The sequence below is a fragment of the Suncus etruscus genome, chromosome 1 (assembly GCF_024139225.1).
Source record: "Suncus etruscus isolate mSunEtr1 chromosome 1, mSunEtr1.pri.cur, whole genome shotgun sequence".
NCBI lineage: Eukaryota > Metazoa > Chordata > Mammalia > Eulipotyphla > Soricidae > Suncus > Suncus etruscus.
Genome location: NC_064848.1, coordinates 182,388,688 through 182,414,812, shown reverse-complemented (window position 1 = coordinate 182,414,812; position 26,125 = coordinate 182,388,688). Strand labels below are relative to the sequence as shown.

The following is a 26,125-nucleotide window of genomic DNA, read 5'->3' as shown; positions in this document are numbered from 1 at the left end:
GGCTCAATGAGGGGATTACATAGGAAAAGGCATCAAAGTGCTTTTTTCTTTTCTTTCCTTTTCTCTTTTTAGGGAAGACACCCTGGCAGTGTTCAGGGCTGACTCCTGGCTTTGAGTTTAGGGTTCACACTCCTGGTAAGCTCAGGGTACCATATGGATTGAACCAGGGATTGAACCTAGGTTAGCTGCTTGCAAAGCAAATGCCTTACCCACTGTATCATTCATTGGTCAGGCCCCTGAAGTGCTTTCTTACTAAGGTGTAAATGACTGATGAAATGAAACCAAGTAACCTCACAGTGACAAGTGGTTGAGGAACGAGGATGAGGAAGAAAGCACTGGAAGAGGCCACTGCTGGTCCCTCGTTATCCCTGGCCAGGAGCTAGAAGACTGGGCTAAGTCTGCCCATTGTGAATGAAGACTGCCCTAGTTCATCAGAACAAGTGCAGACAGAAGCCTGGTGTGTGGAAGCAAGGTGGGGAGAGACGGGGTACCCCACTGACATGCTGGCCTGCCTTCTCCTTTCCACAGCGTGGGTCAGCGGCAGCTCGTGTGCCTGACCCGGGCCCTGCTCCGCAAGAGCCGCATCCTGGTTTTAGACGAGGCCACAGCAGCGGTAGACCTGGAGACGGACGACCTCATCCAGGCCATCATCCGCAGCCAGTTTGAGAACTGCACTGTGCTGACCATCGCACACCGCCTCAATACTATCATGGACTATGACAGGTGGGTCTGTGGGCAGGTGTGCAGGCCACCGGGACGGCAATGGCGGGCAGCAGGGCTGGTTGTGCAGATGATCTGGCCAGGAGAGTCCGCAGGATGACGGGAGCCAATGTGGGTTCCTGAGTTCCAAATTAGGGTCAGAACAGTGGGGCTTCTCAGCCATTCTCTGGGATACAAGATGCTCTGGGACCCCACCTTCCAGTTCCCTATAATACTGTGAGGGGAAGGTGACTGCACCCTGCAATTCAAGACTCCTAATTCTTCCCTTGGGGCCATCTGACACCTGGTTTGGGCATGCAGACCTAGAAGTTGCCCCAGGAAGGGGCACATTGCTGGGTCCCTGCTCTGATGGGCTACACTCGATGGCAGCCTGAGGAAGCCAAGCCATGGGGAGAGACCCTAGGGTTGAATGTGTCCCTGGCAGTTGTTCAGACCTCTGTGGTACTGTTCCAAAGGACATGGGAATCTCTGGGCTGCTGTTCAGAGGTGATGGAGAGCATGTGAGGTGCAGGGCACCCTGGAAAATGCTCGTTTCCTCTTGTGGATGAGTGAGTGGAGAGATGAGGGATGAACTAGGGCAGGGAGGAGCTGAATATTCAGGCAATGCGCATACACACATGCACACATACATGAACACATATGCACAAAGACAGCACACACACATATCCCTAGAGGCAGGAGTTCACAAGGTGAGGGGGCAGTAGAAACAGTTGGCTCAACTGAGCTGTGCCTTGAGGCCTGTCAGACCTGTCCTTCCTTACCTAGGAGCAGAAAGCAGCAGAAAGGAGGGGGCCCTGGGTGCCAGCCTAGCCAATGGCCAGGCAGCAATGCCCAGTCTTGCTCCCTTGACCCTGCCACACATATGCAAGCCCTGATAGGGCCCACATCCATTGAGGGACAGCTCTGAGGCCTGGGGAAAGGGGACCGAGGAAGGTCTTTCTGGAGCTGCCTGTTTGGGGATCCGCTTACTATTGGTCCTGCCTCTGTGCTTCCTGGGCCTTGTCTGGGGGCGGTTCAATCCCAGGCCCAGGAGGGAGGGGAAGGCCTTGTGTATGTGTGCTTGTGTATGCATAGGAGCAGGAGGGGCCCACACAGCGGCAACAGCCAGACTTGCAGAGCCCAGATTTCTAGGGTCAGTCCTCACTGCAGCCTGGCTTCCTGCTGTTCCTTTGTGAGCTGGCATAAAGCAGATGGGAGCTCCAGGGGCCCAACACACAGTCCCAGGCTCTCCACACACAGTCCTCTGACCCCAGCCAGGGGAATGGCTCATTAGGGAAGGATTTTGGAGCCCTGACTAGGAGAGATGAATAGATCCTCGTATTTGATCCCAGAAAACGCCTCACATTTGCCAGAAGAGCAACCAGAGCAGCTAAAATAACCAGCTTGTGAGCATGCGCTGTGTTGGAAGGACGGACTACAGCGGGAGGGCTGGCGTCACTGCAGGGTATCTCGGTACCCAGAAAGGCGAGGTTTGGGCTGATGGACACCTGACCACCTGACCGTTTCTTTGCTTTGACCAGGGTCCTGGTTCTGGACAAAGGGAGGATAGCTGAGTTTGATTCTCCATCCTGCCTGATTGCAGCCAGAGGCATCTTCTACAACATGGCCAGAGATTCGGGTCTTGCTTGATTCATTTTCCTGGGACTTCCTTGGTCTCCACCCAAAAGGGAACAAACACCATAAGTGGCCTGTCCTGGACAGTGGGTACGGTATCTGCTTGAGTTTGCCTCTGGACAGCGCTTTACTGGTGAACTGTGCAGTGCTTTGGCTGGGTAAATGACCCTCAGCAGTGACCATTATGTCCAAGGTCAAAGCTGGTTTGAGGCGGAGCCCAGACTCGCCCTCAGGTCTCCCAGCTCCTAATTGGGTCTTATTTTCACACTGACCCATTTCAATCATTTCACGGAATGACCTCCCTACCTCCGATGATTGTTCATATTTTCTACTCTGAAGGTTTTTTTTTCCTTCAGTAAAGCATTTTCTTCTGGAACACAAGGCTGCCAGCCAGGCCCTCCCTAGGAACTGAATCCTGTACTCTGGGGTGCTGGCCTGAATCCATTAAAAATGGGGCACTGATAAAATAAAGCAATGTGATTTGCACTATATACACCCTGATGTTACCTGCCTCTGCCTTTTTACAAGATTTGGACTTTTGGGGATCCAGGAAGAAAGGGGGAGAAAGCAACGAGTGTTCTGTAAATATCTGCGTGGCTGGGTTCTGTGAAAACTTCAAATCCTGAAAAATGTCAGCTACAAATACTGTCTTTACAGCCCAAACGCATTAGGTAACTGTTGCAGCAGCAGTGTGTTGTGTGGGTACCATAAAAAGAGGAGAAATGAAGACCCTGGCATCTGGCCCATGGCCTCTGGGGCTGTTATTGGTTTTTGGGCCTCACCTAGCAGTGCTCAGGGGTTACTTCTGGCTCTGTGCTCAGAAATCATTTCTGGCAGATTCAGGGGACCATATGGGATGTCGGGGGTCGAACCCAGGCCTGTGCAAGGCAAACGTCCTATTGCTGTGCTAGCACTCCGGCCGTTTTGTTTTTTTGTCTCTGGGGCAAAGTGTCTGTGTTTCCCCCTTCTGGGGGCTGACAAATGACTAGTGCTTCACCTCGTGGCTCATTTAGCATCCAGTGCCAGACAGCCCCAACTAGAGCCAGGGAGGCTTCGATCATTCATCACAACTCAAGTCCTATTAGGGCTGAACATGAACAGCACAGGTGCACCCCAGAGGCTGGACTGACAAATAGGATGAGGGAGGGAATCAAATTTACTTTCCTGATCAAGCCAAGGAGTTGGTTTTGGTGGGTCAGAGCCTGACCAGCCTTGGCTGATAGCTGGCATGGGTCAATTCTGTTACCTGGTCCAATGTTCCTGTCCGGGCTGACTTGCTTTCATTCTGTTTCTCTTGGTAAGAGGAGTGACTGAGGGAGGGCTTGTGTGCTCCCCTCCCTAAAATGTCTGCACCTTCAATGACTACTTTGATCTCATTTTTTTCCTATAGGTATTGGGGTGGCCTGTGCTGCAGGACCATTTGTAAAAGGTTAATCACATTTTTTTGGCAGGCGGTTTCTGCCTGGGATGTTTATGAGCATGTGGAAGCAGCCTTCCATCTGGGTGAGAGAGCAAGTCTGAAAGCACAAATGCCCAAATTATTCTGCCTCTCCTGATACTGCTCTGGTCCTGATTTATTAGGCCAATTTGGCGTGACGTCTGCTCTGGGAGGTGTCGCTGCCTCGCACTGCAGGAAAGCGGACTCATTGGCTCGTGCTTGGCTAAAGATCGGAAGGTGGAAGCTGGTAATTCCTCGCCTGTCTCAGGAGTTGGCTTCTGTGCTTATTGAGGCCCTGACAGGAACTGACAGCCCGAAGGAGAGACACAGTTGTGTAAAGTTAATAGGATAATCAAAAACTCTGGTTGAGAGAAGATGACCTCCATCTAGCTGGCTCAACTTCTCCAGGGAAATGAGGCCGAGCACAGGGCAGCAGGAAAGCATCTCTGGGCGCTACTGACAAGCAGGAGCTAGGCAGCAGCAGGCTGGAGGAGGCGCAGGTGGGTATCGGGCTCTTCTACCTGCACATCTCAGCCCTGCAAGGTCCTACAACTGGAGCCCCTCTTGATTCGAAGGGCAGCGCCATTCGGGAGGCCAAAATCAAAGAACCTGGGCTCAGTCGGTTAATGTTCAATTTTAATAATACGTGTTAGGTTTGAACAGTCAGCACTGCACAAAGAAAGATCTCCCGTGAATGTTTACACAGTGTGAACACATGCTTTAAATATGCGGTGGAGGAGGGGGCGACGCCAATTAACAGAGCTAAGAGAAAAAAAGGCTGTGTTATGAGTTACACAAAACCATATAAAAATATTTCTCTGGATGCATAGATTAAGACTTTCAACTCACCTACCGGCAACTGTGCCCTCCTAACCCGCCTCAGTGCACAGGGCTCTGGTGGCTCCAGGGGGCTCTCCAGCCGAGACCAGTGGGTCGGGGGCTCCCAGTGGGCCACTGCTCTGAAGCCAGGAGGGACCCTAGTGATATGAATATGGGCGCTGACCAGCCATGGACTGCCACTGCTTCTGAGAGTTGCTAATTGCTCTGGATGGCTGAGAGAGTTGTAACCCCAGTGATTTAGACGTGAATTAATACTGCATTGATTTCCTCCAGGCTAGAACCAGCCTTAATTGATCAGCGAGTTGCAACTTTTTTCCACAGCCAAGAAAAATTTAAAAGGTATCGTGTCTAGACAGAACAATTTCTGATTGCTTGAAACACAAAGGAGGTTTCTTCCTGAAAGCACTTCAGAGAAGGGGCAGTAAGTGACCTTGACTCTGCTAGGCGAACACTGTACAAGGGTGAGTAAGTTACATCAGGAACTGGGGGGAAAGGGGGGACGACACTGAAGGCTGCATTGAGAGGCACCCTGAGGTGGCCTTGAAAACACCTCAGGCTCAGATCCTCATTTAGGCAGCAGCAGGAGGCCCTTATCTTACATCCCACTTCCATCTTCCTCGTTCCATGCAGTTAACAAGGGCAAAGGTTCAGTTTCTTTGGAAACTATAGGCACTATGGGGGGGAAGCTGCTTAAGACAGCAGGGAGACCCCTGGACGGTGGGCTCTGAGCCCTACACTCCCGTTTGTCTGAGTGTCTTCGTCCTCATTCCTGAAGCTCTGCTGCCTGATTCAACCAGACAGTGGCTTTGCCCACTACTGACACCGAAGGAAAGAAAACACAATCCTTGAATGTAGTCTTTAAAAAAACAAACAAAAAACCCCTCTTCTGTCATGCTCAAGACTCTGATCCAGAACAAAGCCTGATGGGCACCCCCGCTGACTGTTAAGTGGGTCAGTGAGGGTGGTGGTGGTGGTGGTGGAATCCCTAAGATAGGGCCATTTGCTTACAACAGCAGGTTTCAGAGTTGCGTAAAAATCCTAATAATTTCAAAATAACCTTTATCTTTGATACAAAAATAAAGATGTTAATTCCTGTAACTCAGTTTCCTGCTCTAACCTTTACAAGAGCCACAGAGTCGGTCTCAAAAATTGCTTCTTGTCTCCAGTGGAAGATAAAAGCAGAGAAGATGGACAGGTGGTGTTTGTGCTCTTCGCAAACTGCCAGGTCACCAGGTGGACAGGCAGCGCCTATGCTCAAGGAGCTCAGCGTTTGGGAAGCGCACAGCTCCCTCTGGTGGCGGTGAGGGCTCAGTGCCCAGACGGCTGTGGCACCGGTGGCCAGAAGCTGTCAGTGGTTAAGTTTACAAAGAAAACGTGGAGGTGGGGAAGCTCTTTTGGTTAATAGCCTATGTACAGTTAGGTATATGCAATCTTAAATATTTTTTAACCTGAGTTAACATTTATAAATACGTTAATATGAAACTCACAGTCACAAGTCACACTAAAATCTGTCTAGTACCTGTGCTTTCCCCAATTTTCCTCCCTAAACTGTTTCATATTTCAGGAGAGTTGTGGGTAGGAACCACCAAGAGAAAAGCACGCCCCAGCCGGCCCTTCAGGTGTGGCTGCCAACAAGAGTGGCCAGAAAGAGGCTCTGCTGTCTCCCGGCTTCAGACAACTCTTACACTCGGCGCACAAAACACACTGAGTCAAGAGCCGGCGGCTTCTGCCTCTCCACACCACTTCTCCGCTGCTCACAGCTTCAAGCAATAGGTTTATTGTGCACCAAGAGGCTTGGAAGGATGGCACCGCTGCGTGGGGTCAGGGGCTTCCTACCTTGGCAGAATGACGTGAGTGTGGACTGTGCAGTGGCACCAGGGACTTTCCCGGGCGTCCAAGGCATTGAGAGCAATGGCTTGTCCTGGGCCCAGAGGGGACAGCATACTGTCCCACTACTTGGTGGCAGTCCCTGCTGCATTAGTAAGTCAGTTTTGAAGCTCTCTTGTTGTAGCAAGGCCTTTCCATCAGAGTAGAGGCAGCATTCCTAAATAGAAAATTATTTTCACTGATCATCAGAACCAGTTCCAGCTCTTGGAAATCTTGAAGTCGAGCAACGTCTTTGTCCTAAAACCAAAAACAGGTTAAACAGATTAGAGGAAATACTTCATGAGAGATTGCACTCACAACAGACTGGAGTACGTCAGCTGCCTGCGGGAACCCCAGTTGTGATCCATGACATTGCATAGTCCCTGAGCACCCCAGGTGTGGTCCAGAAACAAGGCAAACAAGAAACATCACATCTGTTCAGTGTTCTGTGCGCATACTAGTTTCTTGACTTATTTTAAAGCTTACAGCCCAAAAGAAGACAAGAGGAAAGAATAAAACAATCCTGTAGTAGCAGGAAAGAGCCCCGGGGTGGCAGAAGTCAGAATTTGGTCATGAATCCCAGGAGGACCACATTAGCATCTGTGCATGTTTGCCCAAAGATTTAGCCTGGCTCTTATGTCACAGAACACAAGGCATGGCTGACAGGGCACTAAGGGAATCCCTTCCAATCATTTCAGAAACGACAAAAAAACTGGTACATATCAATGGTAATTCAGAAATTCTCCACAGTGTTCAAAACTGCCAACGTGCTTATTAACCCAGCGGAGGGAAAGAAATGCCAATGATTACAAATGGAAAATTACCCTTTGCTCCCTTCTGTTCTATTTCCTTTCTTTACCTATGACTCACAGAACTGAAAAAAGAAGTGGGTTACTTTCCAGTGCAAAGCACAAGCAGTCAGTCAGGGCGGGCAGGGCTCTCTTACCTTTCTTACTAGTGTATTGGGTAATTTTCGGATCTTTTCCACTTGGTCAGGATGAACGCCCAGCTCACAGCAACTCACTCTGAGCAGCTGCTGGTACGTGAGCTCCTGTCGGTCTAGTTCAATTTCAATGAAATCGTTTTCTCGAAGAGATGGGTTCTGAATTCTCACTTTGAGTACCAGCTCTAAGAAGAAAGGGGGAGAATGAATTGCTAATGAACGGCTCAGGGAGAGTCAGCTGAGGTCATTCACGATCCATTCCAGAAGATGGCTACACTAAATTATGCCCTTAGCTGACAGCCTACCTGCCATCCAAAGAAAAAGCCAGGCAACATGAGTGTGCAAACAGTTCCAAATCTGGCTCTGCCAGTGACCTTTCTTGTGCCCAATTTTTATCCCTGCATCTAACATTGTGGCTCATAAAATCAAAGAGGCAAGTAAGGCAAATTCCCTGGCTGAGAGAAGAACAACTCACTTCTATAGCTACAGCAAGGAATGGGTTTGAGTACCACATGACATGTAAGGGTCTTTGTGACAAAGACCTGGCACAGGCCTCAGAAGAATGTGCATTCTCAATCCATCCCGATCTAGAGAAGACATCTACAAAACATCCAAGGTTGTCTATAACATCACCTGGAGACAATCCTCTACCAGGGAAGACCCTACCGCTGCTCTGACATCAACTTACTCAAAAGAGACTTCCCTCAACACTGAGAAGACTTAACAACAATGACCTGCTTTTGGGACAGGTCTTTCTGTATTGCCCCTTACTTGTGAGGTGAAACTAGAGGATACTCAACACCAGCCTGACTTCAATGTAGGATGTGCAATTCCAGGATCTTTAAGACAGAAACCTGATGCCAACAATAGAGAATGCGTGAAAAATAAAACTGTATTGGCACTACAGACAATGACTTGGATTGAATAAACTAGTTTGCCTGGAGCCTAGAATTGGTCTTATGCCAGGAAACTTCAGGGGTAGGGTCTCTTTGTATTTAGACCAAGGCTTTTCCTTTCCATGTTCCCCATATTTTGGTGGGCCTATGCAAACAATATTTGCCACTCTAACACTGTTTTTACTGTGTTCTTTTGACTCTAACCCTTAAAAAAAAAAACCCTTAAACTTTTGATGTTAACTTAAACTAATATGCATGTGCATGAAAATATAAAAAAAAATACTATGCCTTCAATGTTTAAGGAGTCACATAAATCTCATGGCTTCAGATTGTTTTGTGCACTGCTAAGAAATGTTATAATGTACTACAATCGGGGGACTTGTGGACAAAGCAGTTGTACATGGGTTCTGCCTTATTTTTCTTAAAGTTCTTTGACTGTTAAGTTCAATATTTAGGCGTCAGCAAGGGGATTTCTTTTGAGAACTCTGTTTATGGGCGATTGTCCTTCCACTGTAACTTTACCTTCTCCTCTTTGCATCATTGTTCTCATAATTAAAAATAAAAAATAAAAAAAAAGAAGATATGAATTGGGGCCAGAGTGATAGTATACAGGTAGAGCATTTGCCTTGCATGTGGCCCACCCAGGTTTGATCCCCAGCATCCATATGGTCTCCTGAGCCTGCCAGGAGTAATTCCTGAGCACTGATGGGTATGACACAGAACAAAAACAAATAAAAAAGAAGGCATGAGCAAGAAATGGTACATGGGGGCCAGAGAGATAGCATGGAGGTAAGGCATTTGCCTTGATGCACAAGGACGGTGGTTTGAATCCCGGCATCCCATACGGTCTCCGGAGCCTGCCAGGAGCGATTTCTGAGCGTAGAGCCAGGAGTAACCCGAGTACTGCCGGGTGTGACCCAAACACCCCCCACCAAATGGTATATGGCTTACTGTACTACAAAGACATAAAAATCGTGGATCTACAAGTATTTATGGGATTGATGGGACTGGAGAGATAGCACAGCGGTAGGGTGTTTGTCTTGCACGCAGCCAACCCAGCATGAAAGGTGGTTCGATTCCCAGCATCCCGTATGGTCCCCTGAGCCTGCCAGGGGAGATTTCTGAGTGCAGAGCCAGGAGTAACCTCTGAGCACCGTCAGGTGTGACCCCCCCAGAAAAATGTATTTATGGACTACAAAACATTGTGCAATAAACAGAATAAACAAGCAAAAAAAAAAAAAAAAAAAAAACCAAGTTACTAATAAAATGAGAGAGACTCTTATTTCAATACAATAAAGAGCAAATCTAAGCTTTGGAAGCCAATAAACAATATATATTCGTGAATTTGGGCAGTAATTTCTTTCTTTTTTTTTTTTTTTTTTTTTTTTGGTTTTTGGGTCACACCTGGCAGTGCTCAGGGGTTATTCCTGGCTCCAGGCTCAGAAATTGCTCCCGGCAGGCACAGGGGACCATATGGGGCGCCGGGATTCGAACCGATGACCTCCTGCCTGAAAGGCAAACGCCTTACCTCCATGCTATCTCTCCGGCCCCAGTAATTTCTTTCTTTTTTTTTTTTTTTTTTTTTTTTTTTTTTGGTTTTTGGGCCACACCCAGCGGTGCTCAGGGGTTACTCCTGGCTGTCTGCTCAGAAATAGCTCCTGGCAGGCATGGGGGGACCATATAGGACTCCAGGATTCGAACCAACCACCTTTGGTCCTAGATCAGCTGCTTGCAAGGCAAACACCGCTGTGCTATCTCTCCGGGCCCTGGGCAGTAATTTCTTGTTGTTTTGGGGCCACATCCAGCAATACTCAAGAGTTACTCCTAGCTCTGTACTCAGAATTACTCCTGGTGGAGCTCAGTGGGCCATATGGGATGCTGAGGATAGAATCAGAGTCTGCTGTGTGTAAGACAAGCATCCTCCCCATTGAACTATCTCTCCAGCCCTTGTCCCTGATTTGTTTGTTTGTTTTGGGGTCACACCCAGCTGTGCTCAGGGGTTACTCCTTGCTCTACTCTCAGAAATGGCTCTTGGCAGGCTCAGGGGACCATATGGGATGCCGGGATTTGAACCACTGTCCTTTATTCAAGGCAAATGCCCTACCTCCAAGCTATCTCTCCAACCCCATGTCCCTGATATTTGAGTCCACTCACAAATATGAATGTATTGTTTGCACTTTTTCTCTTTGTTGACGCTCCTCTGAGTGGGCCTAGAAGAAATAAACCATCAAAGCAGCAAGCACACCTACTGTCCACAACCTTGTCCATATTCCACCAAAAAGAACCAGAGTTCCTTGGAGAAATTTCCCAGGACCGGAAAGGTCAGTTGCTCTAGAAACGAAGAAAGTGCTCCAAAGAGCCACAGAACATGTTCAAGCAATACAAGAGTTGGGAAAAGGGCTCTCCAGGAACAAATCTGGCATAATAGGAACATCAAGATGATCATTATGATGGATTCCAGTCTAATGAAGAAAATAAGGAGTCGAAGAAATAGCACAGCAGGTAGGGAGTTTGCCTTGCATGTGGCCAACTCAGATTCGATCCCGGCATCTCATATGGCTCCCCCAAGTCTGCCAGGAGCGACTTTTGAGCACAGATCCAGGATTAACCTCTGAGTGCCATCAGGTGTGGCCCAAAAACAACAACAACAAAAATGAACCTTGAGGGCAGGAGCAATAGCACAGCGAGTAGAGTTTTTGCCTTGTATCCAGCCAACCCAGGTTCAATTTCTGGCATCCCGTAAGGTCACCTGAGGCTGCCAGGAGTGATTTCTGAGTGCAGAGCCAGGAGTAACTTTTTTTTGTTTGTTTGTTTTTTTTGTTTTTGGGCCACACCCGGTAACGCTCAGGGGTTACTCCTGGCTATGCGCTCAGAAGTTGCTCCTGGCTTGGGGGACCATATGGGACACCGGGGGATCGAACCGCGGTCCGTCCAAGGCTACCACAGGCAAGGCAGGCGCACCTTACCTTTAGCGCCACCGCCCGGCCCCAGGAGTAACTTTTGAGTGCCGCCAGTGTGGTCCAAAAACCAAACAAACAAATAAACCAATGAAGAAAATAAGAATCTTTGAGGGGCCAGAGTGATAGCACAGCAATAGGGAATTTGCCTTGCATGCAGACAATCTGGGACAGACCCAGGTTTGCTCCCTGGCATCCCATATGTCCCCTAGCCAGGAGTGATTTCTGAGTGCAAAGCCAGGTGTAACCAACCCCTGAGCACCAATGGGTGTGGCCCACCCCACCAAAAAAAAGGATCTTTGAATTCTGGGGACACAGGTCATGTGGTAGAGCATACACCTAGCATGGATGAAGCCAAGTTTAACCCCTGGAGCTCCATGGAGCCCCCAGAGCATCTCTTAGTATGGTCCTCTTCACAGTAAGGGCAGGGAGACAGCTTGGAGAGCTGGAACACATACACTGAATAACAGAAACCACAGGCTGGATCTCTAGCACCATACAGTCCCCCAAGTACACCTGGAACAACCCCCAGGTACTGGGCCAGGCCAGGTACCATACCCAGTCTCCAGGTATGGCCTCTAAACCAAAAAATATATAAAGTTTTTAAATGTCAATAAATTTTTGTTTTGTTGGGGGCCACCTTTGACCACACACCCTGCAGTACTTAGGGGCTACTACTGTTAGCTGAGTGCTCAGGGACTCCAGCCTCCAAGTGGATGAATGAATTGTTTTGTTTTGGCCACAATTGGTGATACTCAAGACTTACTCCTGGTGGGCTCAGAGGACCACATGCAGTTGTGTGGGTAGACATGAGTTGGCCACATGCAAGACAGGTGCCTTCCCCAAGTACTCAAAAGTCAATGAATTCTTGTAAATATAAATGGAAAGGAAAGAAAGGTGTTCTTTGGGGCCGGGCGGTGGCGCTAAAGGTAAGGTGCCTGCCTTGCCTGCGCTGGCTTTGGACGGACCACGGTTCGATCCCCCGGTGTCCCATATGGTCCCCCAAGCCCAGGAGCAACTTCTGAGCACATAGCCAGGAGTAACCCCTGAGCGTTACCGGGTGTGGCCCAAAAACCAAAAAAAAAAAAAAAAAAAGAAAGGTGTTCTTTATAGCAAGATATAAGTAACAGGGAAAGAACGACAAAGTCAGATTCCACAAACTGGCCAGGACTGTTCAGGATACTGAGGTGGAAAATGATTAAGAATGAGACAATATTCCAGACCAAACGAGACTAAAATAGCAGGATGAGGAAGTGTGATAGATGACCCTAGGTAGGGCCAAAGGGAGCAAGCCCAGCTACATGGGTGGTGAAACTCCAATTCAGATCATGCACTAGAGATCAGCAACATCTGCAGTAATAAACATGCTGCCAGTTCAGCAAGGAGCTTCCTTGCTTTTAGGAAATACATACTTTTGTATTGCAGGGTAAAAGAAAAACATTGAAGAATTTCTGAATCTGAATAAAGAGAGGTCCTTACACAACCTTCTGTAAGTTTGTAATCATATGTAAAATCACTCAATCCCACCTTCACCACCCCAAAACCACTGGGAGCAAAGCTCCAGATGTCTGATACGCCCAGTCCCTGGCTGGCAGGGGCTCACCTTGCATATTAAACGGGAATGCGCCAGTGAAGAAGAATGGCTGGAAGGCCGGCACCGCTCCTGCCTGCGGCCCGCTCTGCGGCTCCAGAGACACAGGGGACTTGGACGGGACGGAGAAGAGCGAGCGGCTCTGACTCACCGGTGGCTGGCAGACAGGGCCCGGCTTTGTGCTTTCGGGCGTTCTGAGGATGGCAGAGGAAGAGGGCACATCCCCGTTCTGAACCAGGGCCAGAGAGGCATGGTCCCGTGGAAAGGCCCCAAGCAGGGGGGGGTCCCCTGGAGGAAGCACTGGAGGGGAGTGATCTGCTGGAGGTGAGGCAGGAGGTGAGGAGGGGCCCCCATTCTGCAGTGGGGCTGAATCCTCTGCCGTGGGGGTGTAGATAAAAGGGAAGGCTGGATTGGCCAAATAGTTGGGGACAAAGGGTAGGTCTGACTCCTTCTTCAGCTGGGGAAGGTTATCGCCGTCATCCTCCTCATCCACTTTAAAAAAAAAAAAAAAACAGAACATGTTTGCAACCAGTAACGGGGCTGGAGAGAGCATAGTGGTAGGGCATTTGCCTTGCATGCAGCTGACCCAGGACAGACGGTGATCTGTAATCCCTGAGCGCTGCGGGGTGTGACCCAAAAACCAAAAAAATAAATAGGAAACTAGTAACTGTCAAGAAAAGAATGTCTTGTGAAAGTTAGTCTCCCCTTTGTTGTTTTCGGACCACACTTGGCGGTGCTCAGAGCTTATTCCGGCTCTGAGCTCAGGAATTACTCCTGGTAGGCTCAGGGGACTATATGGGATGATGGGGACTGAACCCAGGTTGGCGAAGCAAAAGCCCTACCTGCTATCTCTCTAGCCCCTACTCTCCCCACCCTTTTTTTCTCCTACTCTTCCTTTCTACATGACAGATATTTTGATCAGAAGATGTTGTCTCTTTTGTTCGTTTTGGTTTGAGGGTCCCATCCGAAAATGCTCAGGCTCTACTCCTGGCTCTGTACCAGGAATCATGCCTGGCAGGACTCGGGGGATCACATAGGATGACAGGGATCAAACCCTGATCAATCATGTACAAGGAAATCCCTTCACCTTTTGTACTATCTCTAGCTCCCCAGTTTGTTTGTTTTTGTTTTTGTTTTTCAGGGTGGGCACTGAGATGGAACACTGGAGGTGCTCAGGAAATCATGCAGTATTGGGGATACAACCTGGAGCTCCCACATGTCATGCTCCAGCCCTTTAGCCATCTCCCTTGCCCTGTCTCAAACATGAAAAGGAAGGAAACTTCATTAGGTGCAGGAATCTTATGGATAAAATGAATACCTTACAATGCCTACCTGTCCAGAAACTATGTGATACTACTACATCTGCATTATAATGCACCAATTGCTGTTAGAAGAGTAGCTGAGGGCCCGGAGAAATAGCACAGCAGCATTTGCCTTGCAAGCAGCTGATCCAGGACCAAAGGTGGTTGGTTCAAATCCCGGTGTCCCATATGGTCCCCCCGCCCCTGCCAGGAGCTATTTCTGTGCAGACAGCCAGGAGTAACCCCTGAGTACCGCTGGGTGTGACCCAAAAACCAAAAAAAAAAAAAAAAAGAAGAGTAGCTGAGGTTCCTGAAGATATATCTCAGTGGCAGAGTACCTGTCTGCTAGCCTGAGGCACAAGTTCTTTTTTTATTTGTTTGTTAGGGTTTTGTTTTGTTTGGTTTTGGTTTTGGTTTTTTGGGGGACCACACCTGGCGACACTTAGAAGCTACTCCTGGCTCTGTGCTCAGAAATCGCTTCTCAGGCAGGCTCAGGGGACCATATGGGATACTGAGGATCAAACCCAGCTTCGAATAGGTCTGCTGTGTGCAAGGCAAATGCCCTATCGCTGGAGGCACAAGTTCAAACCCTGAACACATACCAAGTGCTGTCCCAACAACCCCACTGCAGGGGGTGGGAGGTGGAGGTGGGTTCTGTTCGTGCGCATGTGCACACTAGAACTATTGACACCACAAGGAAGGGAAATGGGGAAAGGTAAGTTGGCTGTTTGGTATCAAGGCCACAGCAGAGAAAAATCAGCTTGACAAAATTAAAACTTGCCGCCAAGTACAAGATTACCTCCCATGATCCTCTTGATTTCTCTCCTGGAAGTTAGCTGGACAGGCATCTCTCCTTTTGTGGTAAGAATGTCTTTGTCTGCTCCTGACTTTAACAGGTAAGAGACCACCTGGCCATGGTTGCGCTTACAAGCCCAGTGTAAGCAGGTCCTGTCCCAAAGAGGGGGAGAGAAAAGAGTGATTTAAAAAGAGAAGCACTGAGCTGGGATTGCAAATTGATATGTAAGTAAATGAAGCATATGAAAGCCTGTTAAAAAAAACTCCAGCTGGAACCAGGAAGTCAAATCCTAAATCTCACCTTTGCTTTTCAGAAAGTAGATGATCAAAATATTTAATATGCTGAAAATGTATTTTTAAATCCCATCGCTGGCCCTTAGGGAAAAACTCATTTATACTCGGAGCTTTCATTCCAATAGCTTCCAGAAGGCTGTAGCTGGCTGGCTAACTCTAATGGCATTGCTGAGTGTTTTCCATCAGTATAGCTTTCATTAGATTGCCCCAGTCTCTTGAAAATGTTTTCTTATTTCCACATTTCTTTAAGGGACTATAAAACTCACTTCATAACATCAAGCGTCTCAAGATTAAATACTGTCAGGCTACTAACCACCTCCTCTTGACAGCTTGCTCTGCCTCAGAAATTTTATTACTACAGTAGATATTTATGTCTGAATATCAGTTGCTCACTTTTTTCCTCTCTTCCCTTGCCTTCATAAAATAAAACAATGTCCTACTTTAAAAATTTTCTACTTTAAAAGAAAGCTGGCTCAGGCCAGAGACACAGCATAGCAGGTAAAGGTGTTTGCCTTACGTTCAACCCAGAGCCAAACTGGGTTTGATGGGCCGTAGAGATAGCATGGAGGTAAGGCGTTGGCCTTGCACACAGAAGGACAGTGGTTTGAATCCCAGCATCCCATATGGTCCCCCGAGCCTGCCAGGAGTGTAGAGCCAGGAGTAACCCCTGAGTGCTACCGGGTGTGACCCAAAAACAAAAATGAAAAAACAAAAATAAACTGGGTTTGAACCCCACCAGGAGTGATCCCTGAATACAGAGCCAGGAGTAAGTCCTGAGTATCATTAGGTGTGGCTTAAACGCCCCTCCCCAAGTAATAATATATAAAAATTGGTTTCTCAGGCAGGAGAGATAGCTCAAGAGGCAGAATGCATGCTTTACATGTAAGCCCTGGTTTAATCCCTGGCACCAGGGGTCCTCCTGAGTGTGCTGGTAACAAGCCTTCAGCACCACCTCACCAGCACAGAACTGGGAGGAGCCCCCCCATCACCACCACTGGGTGTGGCCCAAAAGAAATAAATAAGTTGGTTTCTCTAGCTCTCGCTAGAAGGCTACAAACATTCTCATCTGCTTAACCGTAAGGCACTGCACATACTTTTATTCCTAAGGCACTTTAAATATGTACATCCATAACCAAAAATTTGAAGAACAAACTCTTCTAATGCATCAGAGTCATTTAAATAAAACTAATTATATAATATTGTACACATAGGAAGGGATTGTGTACACTCTGAAGGGCTATTATTTTAATGCTGCATAGAAACATAATTAGCATGCTGGCAAAAAACTCCATCTAAACAGAAATGAGAGGCTTCAGAGTTACTAAATACATCCCCAGTTGCCAAAGCTGAATGATATTACAGAAGGAAAATATGTTTTCTCCCTCTGTTTTGAAATGTCCTCATTTACCAACTCTCGAACCCACATAATATCTTCAGAGCTGATAGTCAAAAAGAGACAAGGTAAAAGTAACAGGACATATGTTCAATAGTGAGGGTTTGGTCACAAACCTAGACAGTATTCAGTGTTGCAGAACGTTCAGCTGATCCCAGGATAAAAACCTCCAGACTTTCAGTTCCTAAGCTTGTCTTTTGACTTTCAGATCCTAAATTTGTCTCAGGGGTTTCTGAGGTTTCTGAATGACATTTCAATCATTCAGTAGACTCCAGGTATTTTTGTTTTGGTGCAACACCCAACAATGCTCAGGGATAACTCTTGGTGGACTCGGGGACCATATGGGATTCTGGGGATCAAACTGGGTTGGCTGCATGCAAGTCAAGTGCCCTACCCACCCAGATCCAGGTGGGGTTTTTTGTTTTTGTTTTTGTTTTTGGGGCCACACCTGGCAGTGCTCAGGGGTTACTCCTGGCTCTGTGCTCAGAAATGGGTGCTGGTAACCCAGGTTTGTCCCAGGACTGTCCCAGGTTGGCCACATGCAAGGCAAGCGCCTTACTGTTGTGCTATAGCTCTGGTCCCAGATCCAGGTCCTTTAAGGTACCCTCTGTGGTAAAGTTGGGAACAATAATGAAGTGTGGATCTGGACCTCTAAAATGTCAGTTCCATGAAGACGAGAGATATCTGCTGGACACGAGGTGCTTAATACTCACATAACACATAATGAGGCAAAGGAGACTACGCAAACACTGCTTTAGCATAGAGACACCCAATGCAGTCTTTGAGCAAACTCCAGTTCAGAGTGTGTTTTCGAGTAGATGTCTGTGGCATAGGTTTGAAAAGTGAGTAATTATAATGATAAGTGAGCCCTCAAAAATGAATGGAGCATGATGAGAAAAATATGCTCCCTTTTGGAAATAAAGTGCTCACTTGCTAGTAGTAAATCACTTGTTCGTGGCAAGCTGGAGAGTGAAGGAAGTAATTTACTGCCAGTGCATGGGACTATGGGACAAATCACCTAGCTAAAGCATCACCATATAAAGTGGGGTTAAGTCAACACAACATGGTCCCCACAGCCCTGTGCCCGAGTGACCATCATTTACAGTCCAGGCCCGTGTGTAGCTCTGGGCAGCCATAACTCAGAGTCACTACAGCTGGGCAGTAATTTCAGTTCTCAGGAGCCTTTCACTTGCTCCTTTAAGCCAAAAAGTATGCATGACACTTGAATTACTATTCAGGTGGGAACTCTATCATGAGCTGAACTTCAATCATTTAAGCCTTAGATTGGAAGTGTTTGGGTAGAGGGGTCCACAACTGGGCTTAAGTGTGCTCAGGGCCTACTCACACTTGAGGATAACTCCTAGTGGGTTCAGGGGACCATATGTGATGCTTGGAATTGACCCCAGGTCGACAGTGTGCAAGGCAAGCGCCCTAACTGCTATACTGTTGCTCCAACCTCTTTTAAGCTTTAAATTTATAGAATATCTTATTAGCACTGGGGAACACTTCAGGCCAGAGACACTGGTTATCATCAGTCCTGAAGCTGAGCAACCAAAAACTTAAGTTAGTAACCATTCTGCTCTTCTCTGCTGGAGAGAAAGGGTTTTTTGTTTTGTTTTGTTTTGTTTTGTTTTGTTTTTGGTTTTTGGGCCACACCCGGCGGTGCTCAGGGGTTACTCCTGGCTGTCTGCTCAGAAATAGCTCCTGGCAGGCACGGGGGACCAGATGGGACACCGGGATTCAAACCAACCACCTTTGGTGCTGGATCGGCTGCTTGCAAGGCAAACGCCACTGTGCTATCTCTCCGGGCCAAGGGTTTGTTTTCTTTTTAAGACCAATCTTAATACCTCATTACCCAGAACACCACTTACTAAAAAATAGTAAGTTAGTACATAGAATGCTTTATGTGTAGGACATTACTTTAAAGCTTTTACATATCAACTCACCGAATACTATATACAAGTTATTACAGTACTAATATCAAACTACAAGTACTAGTAACTAAGTACTATTATCAATTATTATCCCCCCTTCGCATTGAATAAGAAACGGAGGTGGTCATCACAGTTTGCTATTTGAGGTGATAGTGAAGTGGAGGAATGGGTGTCACCATGAAGATTAGGGAATACCAACAATAGGGAGAGGTATGGGACAATTTTTAATTGAGGGCAAAGGGTTTTACCAAGATATCTAAGCTAAGACCCACAAAAGGCAAGGTCTGGGGACTTGGCTGGCACTTCAGGAAAAGCAAAGACAGGGAAGCAGAAGGAAAGGGGCAAATCCTGTGATGGGGCATGGAGGCAAAAAGACTGGGGTTAGGAGGGCCCTGGGAACAGAAACTGGGACCCTGGGGTCTGCATAGAGGGAAATGGGAGCCAGAGAGGATTCTGAGCAGAGTAAAGTGATTTACTTAAGGGTTGGTTTGTTGGATTACAGAACAGAGTGATCTGTCTAAGGGTTGGTTTGTTGTATTTCAGGTCACACCTGGCAGTGATCAGGGCTTACTCCTGGCTCTGTGCTAAGGGATCACTCCTAGCAGGACTCAGGGGGTCTATATGGGGTTATGGGAGCAAATCACAATCAGCTGTGTTCAAGGCAGGAGTCTAGTCCACTGTACTATTGCTCCATCCCTCCATTCAATGTTTTAAATCAGGATCCCTCAACTTGCCATGTTCAGAAGACTGCAGAGAGAAGGGTAGAAGCAGCTGCAACATGCAGGGTTGAGCCAAAATGGTTGATTCTGGCTGAGCAAATTCTGGCTGAGCAGAAGATGGAGCTGGTGGACTCTACTATTGACTGCATGTGTGAGGGAAAGATGGAGACAAGGGGGTTGCTGAGGGCTAGGGCTGACATTGAGATCTAGAGGGCTGGAAGAGCAGGCTCGGGGAGAGGGGAAGAGGAACACAGGTCAGGACTTGAATCTTGAACACTTTAATTTGAGGTGTTTCTTAGACATCTTCCCCCGCTAAGTTTATGAGATGCCTTGTTATTTTCCAAGGTTATATTTACTATACTTGAGCATTCACTAAATGGGAAACTGGCTAAGAAAACAGGGTCTAGAGTTAATGCTCAGGGGCCAGAGAGATAGCATGCAGGTAGGGTGTTTGCCTTGCATGCAGGATGGTGGTTTGAATCCCAGCATCCCATATAGTACCCCGAGCCTGTCAGGAGGTATTTCTGAGAATAGAGCCAGGAGTAACCCCTGAGCACTGCTGGGTGTGACATTCCCCCCCCCAAAAAATAGTTAATGCTCAGTTCATCCCCCAGCTCCACTAGTTAGTGCAGATTTATCATAAAAAAAACTAGGATTTCAGTTTCTTCTTTAATAGTAATAGATGTGTTCCTGCCTCGCTGTGAGATAAACATTGCCTGTTATAGATCAAACTCAATACATATTAATTATGTTATGCTTTATCTGACTAACAGTTCACAAATCCTTTGAAACAACTGCAAAATTAAGTGACTCAGGCAAGGGGGTATATATATAAAGCTGGACAGGAATGGAAAAGAACTGCCAGAAAAGCCAGATTCCTCCTTCTACACATCACTGCCTCCCAGTGCCCAAATAGTGATTTGCAATTCGTGAGGCACAAAATGCTCTAACAGGTATACAAACTGCAAGCCTGTTTGCAAGTTTTTAAAAAATTGTAAAAAATTAAAAAACTCCCCAAAACCAATAGGCTTCCTTACTCTCTGCATAGCTGCTCAAGCTGATTAATTTGGGTTTAGAAGGGCCACATCTGGTTGTGCTCAGGGATTTCACATCTTGCAGTGCTCAAGATGGAGCTACAGTTGGCAGCTCCAATTCTTGTACTCTTGTACTCTTGAACTCTTTGTCCAGCCCACCTGAAGCTGTATGCTCCAGGGTCGGGTAGTAGCTAGATCTGTGAAAAAGTTAGGATACTGATTCCGGTTTGTTCTCAACTACTGTCTAAACAGTTATGAGAGAGACCTAGAACAAGTTTTCTCTGGGGTGAAACCACCTTTCTCTGGGGTGAAAAAAACAGATTTTGTGTGTGTGTGTGTGTGTGTGTGTGTGTGTGTGTGTGTGTGTGTTTGAGTTTTCTCTGGGGTGAAACCATCTCCAAATCAGTTCCTTTCAGTTCCAAAATAGATGGTGTGTGTGTGTGTGTGTGTGTGTGTGTGTGTGTGTGTGTGTGTGTGTGTGTGTGTGTGTCTTTGAGCCACACCTAGCAATGCTCAGGGGTTACTCCTTACTCTGGGGTGAAAAAAAATAGATTGTGTGTGTGTTTTTGAGTTTTCTGTGTGTTTGAGTTTTCTGTGTGTATATGTGTGTGTGTGTCTTTGAGCCACACCTGGCAATGCTCAGGGGTTACTCCCTACTCTGGGGTGAAAAAAATAGATTGTGTGTGTGTGTGTTTTTGAGTTTTCTCTGTGTGTGTGTGTGTGTGTGTGTGTGTTTTCTCTGGAGTGAAACCACCTCCAAATAAGTGCCTTTCAGTTCCAAAATAGATGGTGTGTATGTGTGTGTCTGTGAGCCACACCTGGCAATGCTCAGGGGTTACTCCTTTCTCTGGGGTGAAAAAAATAGATTGTGTGTGTGTGTTTTTTAGTTTTCTGTGTGTGTGTGTGTGTCTTTGAGCTCAGGGGTTACTCCTGGCAATGCTCAAAGAGGAACCATACGGGATACCAGAGATCAAACCCAATCAGCCCAGTGCAAGGCAAGCACCCTACCCACTATACTATCTCTCCGGCCCCAAAATACTTATTTTTTTAGTAAAAAAGTATGCAAACTCACCTTAACCCTAAGCTAGCACATAGGGCTGGTTAAACATTACCTAGGACCTGGTTGAAGGTTTCCATTTCAAGGCAAAGAGGTCAGAATAAATCCTGCATTCACTAAGTAACTTAACATTCATATACTTTGACCCCCACCAGCACAAGTTAAAACGGGGCGCCCCTCCTTATCCGAGTGGGAAGGATACAAGTGTAGGTAGGCAGCTCAAGACTTGGGTTCAAATCTAGTAGAAATTGTGGCAGGAAAAATACAGCCAAAAAAACCTTAGGGGCTGTGTGTGCGGTGGATGTGCCAGAAGAGGGGGGAAAGGCAAGTGGGAAGCTCAGGGAAGCTTCCAGTTGCTCCTTCCAGCACCCCAGATCTGCCTGGGGGCGCGGGGGTCCGCGGGGGCGCCCCCAAAGTTCGGGCAGAACGTGCTTATTAGGAACTGAGAAACGGGGCTGGCCTCTGGGGCGCCCCCAGTTCGCGCCTGGACCCTGGGCCTCCCCCGCAGCGCCACTTACCAGCCGTTGACCTCATTTTGGGAGTTCACATCCACCCCGCTCTCCACCAGTTTCTGCACCTCCCGAATGTCCCCCAAGGCCGCGGCCTCCCGCAGCCTCTCCTGCTGCTCCTTCTGCTCTAGGAGGGCGCTCATCTCGCCCTCGGGCCTGGGCCCCCAAGCAGGCCCGCCGGCCCGGCCCGGCCCGGGGCCTGTTAGCGCCGCCGCCGCCGCGGCCCGCTCCGAGCCATGGGGATGAGCGCGACGGACGGACGGGCCCCGCGCCCGGCCCGGGGCTGTTCCGGGGCTTCCGGAGACTCCCGCCGGCCGCGCCCCGCAGCTGCCCGCGCCAGCGGGCCCGAGCCTCCGCCCGCGCCGCGCCTCGACCAGGCCGGCTCCGGGGGACCCGATTCACAGCGACACCCCTGACCCAGGCGCCTTCGGTTCCTACCCCGGCCGCGGCGGTTTCTGCTCCGGCTGCACAACCCGTGCACGCCAGGCTCGGGGTTCTGTTCCTAGACCTCCCGCCCGAATCTTACTTGGCTGCGGGACAGATTCCCCCTGGGCAGTGGGGTAGCAATTGACCCGCATATGTCAGAGGCACAAAAACCTTCTCCTCTGGTGCAGGCTATTTACCACTCATCTAAAATAATTGGTGGAAAAAATAATAATTGGTGAAATTTGCTTTTTATTTTCCCTCCCACTTGATCTGCACCAGCTCTTGCCCAGCAGGATGGGGGAAATGGGCTGAAAGCGAGCCTAATATTAGAAGCCCCATGATTGCCCAGATATTTTACACGCTTCTTTCTTCCTCTGACAGTGCCTGCGACCATTCTGTTAGGATATTTATGTCCGTCGTTGTTTTGCATCTCATCTTCGATGGGTTTCTGACTTGGCTTCCCAGGGGGAAAAAAAAGGATATCTATTTTGTGCTTCAGATCTCTAAACTGTAATTTAACAGGGTTGATAAATCATACTTAATGACTCTTTATGAGAAGCTTGTAAGGAAAACAGAAAGGAACACCACAGAGGCTGTGGAGTTTATCTGGGCATGGGTGCCAGGAGCTGGGGGAGAGTGATGATGTTTTATGCAAACAGCTTTCTCCTGACTCCTTGTTAATCAGTTTAATGTATCTCAGAGCCTCAATTGACCCTGTTTGATATCCTCCTTGGGGAAAAAAAAGAAAAATAATGTGTGGCTGGGCCCAGGTGGCTGGGAGGTCTTCCCATGTGGCCCAGGATGGGGCTTGCAGATGGGGTCAGGAGGATTAAGAAATAACCCTAGAGGCTGAGAGAAATAGTTTTTAATTTAGCAAACAAGTAAGGCACTTTCCTTGCATGCAGCTGAACAGCCTCCATTCCTGGCACCCCAGGTGGTCCTCTGAGCACTTCCAAGAGTAAACCCTGAGTACAGAACCAGGAGTAAGCCCTGAGCACAGCCCAGTATGTCCTCTCTCCTCTAACCCCCCAAAGAAATAAGCCTGGAGTAAAAAAGACTCCTGAACAGGCTCCTAGGTTTGGGTTTGTTTGGTTTTGGGTTTTGGACACATGCGGCAGTGCTCAGGAGTTACTCCTGGCTCTCCAATCAGAAATCACTCCTGGCAGACTCAGGGGTCCATATGGGATGCCGGGATTCAAACCACCATCCTTCTGCATGCAAGGCAAATGCCCTACCTTCATGCTTATCTCTCCAGCTCCTTGTTTGTTTGGGTTTTTTTTTTTCGGGTGGGGGCACATATCTGGCTGCACTCAGGAATCAGTCCTAGTTGGCTCAGGGGACCATATGAAGTGCCCAGATCTAACCCTGATTGGCCACATGTAAGGCAAGCACCTTATCTACTATGTCTCCTGCCTCCTAGGAGCTGACATGGGAAGGGACAGATTTAGGGATGGAATGCACATTTCCCTTACTTGGAGCTGCTCTGGATCTGCACAGCAAGCATATTTTCTTGCTGTTGGAGATGCTGTGTCTGTTTATGATGCTAGTCATTCTCAGGAGGGAATGCGCCCCAGGTGCTGCTGGATAGGAACTGCGCACAGATTGACCCTCCATGGCAAATTGGAACTCTGCTTGAGATCACATTTTGATTTGTCCCCCAATTGAAACCTTAATTCTCAAATCAGGCAAGAGGGTCCTTCTGAAGCTGACGTGCCTGGCACGGAAATTAGGCTTTTTAATGCATTCATGTGACATAGAAATAAGTGCTCTCTTTATTTGTTGTTGTTGGGTTTTTGTTTTGTTTGGCTTTGTGCTCAGGGCTTACTTCTGGCTCTGTGCCCAGGGACTACTCCTAGTAGGGCTCAGGGGACTATGTATAATGCCAAGGGTCGAATGTGGGTCAGTTGTGTGCAGGGCTTCTTTTTTTTTTTTTTTTTTTTTGGGCCACACCCTGTGAGGCTCAGGGGTTACTCCTGGCTATGCGCTCAGAAGTTGCTCCTGGCTTCTTGGGGGACCATATGGGACGCCGGGGGATCGAACCGCCGTTCGTCCTAGGTTAGCGCAGGCAAGGCAGGCACCTTACCTCCCTCCAGCGCCACCGCCCGGCCCCGTGTGCAGGGCTTCTATACTAACTATAGTATCTCTCCTCTATACTATCTCTCCAACCTCTGAGTAGCACATATTTTGAATGTTAGGGGTCTGGGTAGGGCACATGCCTTGCACATGACCCACCTGGATTCCACCCCTGGTAACTCAAAGCCACCAGGAGTTATCCCTGAGTGCAGAGTCAGGAGCAAGCCCTGAGCACCACTGGGTATGCCCCCCAAATTAAAAAAAAATTTTTTTTGTTTATTTTTTTGGATCACACCCGGTAACGCTCAGGGGTTATTCCTGCCTATATGCTCAGAAATCTCTCCTGGCTTGGGGAACCATATGGGATGCCGGGGGACCAAACCGAGGTTCGTCCTAGGCTAGCGCCAGCAAGGCAATGCCTTACTGCTCCATGCTACTGCTCCGACCTCCCCCCACTCCAATTTTTTTTAGTCATTCCTGAGATGGAACTAGTTCCTGAGCCATTTTTGTTTTTTAGGCCACACCCAGAGGTACTCAGGACTTACTTTTGGTTCTGTTCTCTGGGATCATTCCTTTTTTTGGGGGGGTGTCACATCCAATGACACTCGAGGGTTACTCCTGGTTCTTCGTTCAGAAATTGTTCCTGCCCCCAAAAAATTAAAATAAAATAAAAGGGGCCGATGAGATGGCGCTAGAGGTAAGGTGTCTGCCTTGCAAGCACTAGCCAAGGAAGGACCGTGGTTCGATCCCCTGGTGTCTCATATGGTCCCCCAAGCCAGGGGCAATTTCTGAGCGCTTAACCAGGAGTAACCCCTGAGCATCAAACGGGTGTGCCCCCCCAAAAAATAAGAAATTGTTCCTGGCAGGCACGGGGGACCCTATGGGATGCCAGAAATCAAACCTGGCTCCATACCAGGTCAGAGGTGTGCAAGACAAACACCCTACTGCTGTGTTATCACTCTGGCTCCCAAAAAGTCTTTCTAAAAAATGTTGATGATTATCAGAGGCCAGAGCAATAGATATCACAGCAGGTAGGGCATTTTCCTTGCAAATGGCTGATTCAGGTTTGATCCTCGGCATCCCATATAGTCCTCCAGACTTCCAGGAGTAACCCCTGAGTACCACTAGGAATAATTAAAAAAAAAAAAAAAGTGATGACTCCATCCCAGTTTACAAGTTCTCATTAGATTTTGTCAGACCTCCCTTCATTAAAGGGTTATAGCATGCAGGACCAGAGAGATAGTACATCATGTCAGGCACTTGATTTGCATATAGATGACCCCAGTTTGAACCCCAGCACCACATACAGTGTCATGAGTGCCTCTAGGAGTAATCACTGACCAAAGAGCCTAGAATAAATCTTGAGCACTCCTAAATGTGGCATGATGCCCCCTTCACAAATAATGTTATAGCATATGCCCAATGACAGCAATACTGAATATTCATATGTTATTTGTTTAGTATGTTTGGGGGGGGGGGCCCTTCAGTGGTAATAAGGAGCTACTGAGGCTGATCATGCACTGCTAGGGATTGAAGCCACACTCCTGTGCATATCCATCCTCTGAGCTATTTTCTCAGCTTCAAAATGTTCATATTGCATATTGTCTTCCTTTTTTTTTTTTTGTTTTTGTTTTTGTTTTTGGGTCACACTCGGCAGCGCTCAGGGGTTCCGCCTGGCTCTATGCTCAGAAATCGCTCCTGGCAGGATGCCGGGATTTGAACCAC

The 26,125-nt window shown here is 47.9% G+C and overlaps 2 protein-coding genes across 2 annotated transcripts in view; one reads left to right on the top strand and one right to left on the bottom strand.

The window, feature by feature from the left end:
- Positions 1 to 2,825, top strand: part of ABCC3 (ATP binding cassette subfamily C member 3) — a 55,537-nt gene extending 52,712 nt beyond the window's left edge. The window contains exons 30-31 of the mRNA XM_049777502.1: positions 529 to 723; positions 2,241 to 2,825. Of these exons, the coding sequence (XP_049633459.1) occupies positions 529 to 723; positions 2,241 to 2,349 (304 nt within the window). The 3' untranslated portion in view covers positions 2,350 to 2,825. The remainder of the gene's footprint in view (positions 1 to 528; positions 724 to 2,240) is intronic.
- Positions 2,826 to 4,390: 1,565 nt separating this feature from the next.
- ANKRD40 (ankyrin repeat domain 40) lies at positions 4,391 to 22,222 on the bottom strand. The gene is made up of 5 exons (XM_049771015.1): positions 21,911 to 22,222; positions 14,966 to 15,114; positions 12,878 to 13,357; positions 7,425 to 7,606; positions 4,391 to 6,736 (listed from the first exon to the last, which is right to left on the bottom strand). The coding sequence occupies exons 1-5, from the start codon at positions 22,042 to 22,044 to the stop codon at positions 6,590 to 6,592; spliced, it is 1,092 nt and encodes a 363-aa protein (XP_049626972.1). The 5' UTR covers positions 22,045 to 22,222; the 3' UTR covers positions 4,391 to 6,589.
- Positions 22,223 to 26,125: the final 3,903 nt, after the last annotated feature.

What these genes read in the sequence shown, in the direction of transcription:
- ANKRD40 (XM_049771015.1), bottom strand. Translation starts at nt 22,044, where the DNA reads ATGAGCGCCCTCCTAGAGCAGAAGGAGCAGCAGGAGAGGCTGCGGGAG. An exon ending in CAAAATGAGGTCAACGGCTG is followed by an intron (nt 15,115 to 21,910) that starts GTAAGTGGCGCT and finishes TCTTTGGGACAG; the next exon opens with GACCTGCTTACACTGGGCTT. An exon ending in ATTCCCGTTTAATATGCAAG is followed by an intron (nt 7,607 to 12,877) that starts GTGAGCCCCTGC and finishes CTTTCTTCTTAG; the next exon opens with AGCTGGTACTCAAAGTGAGA.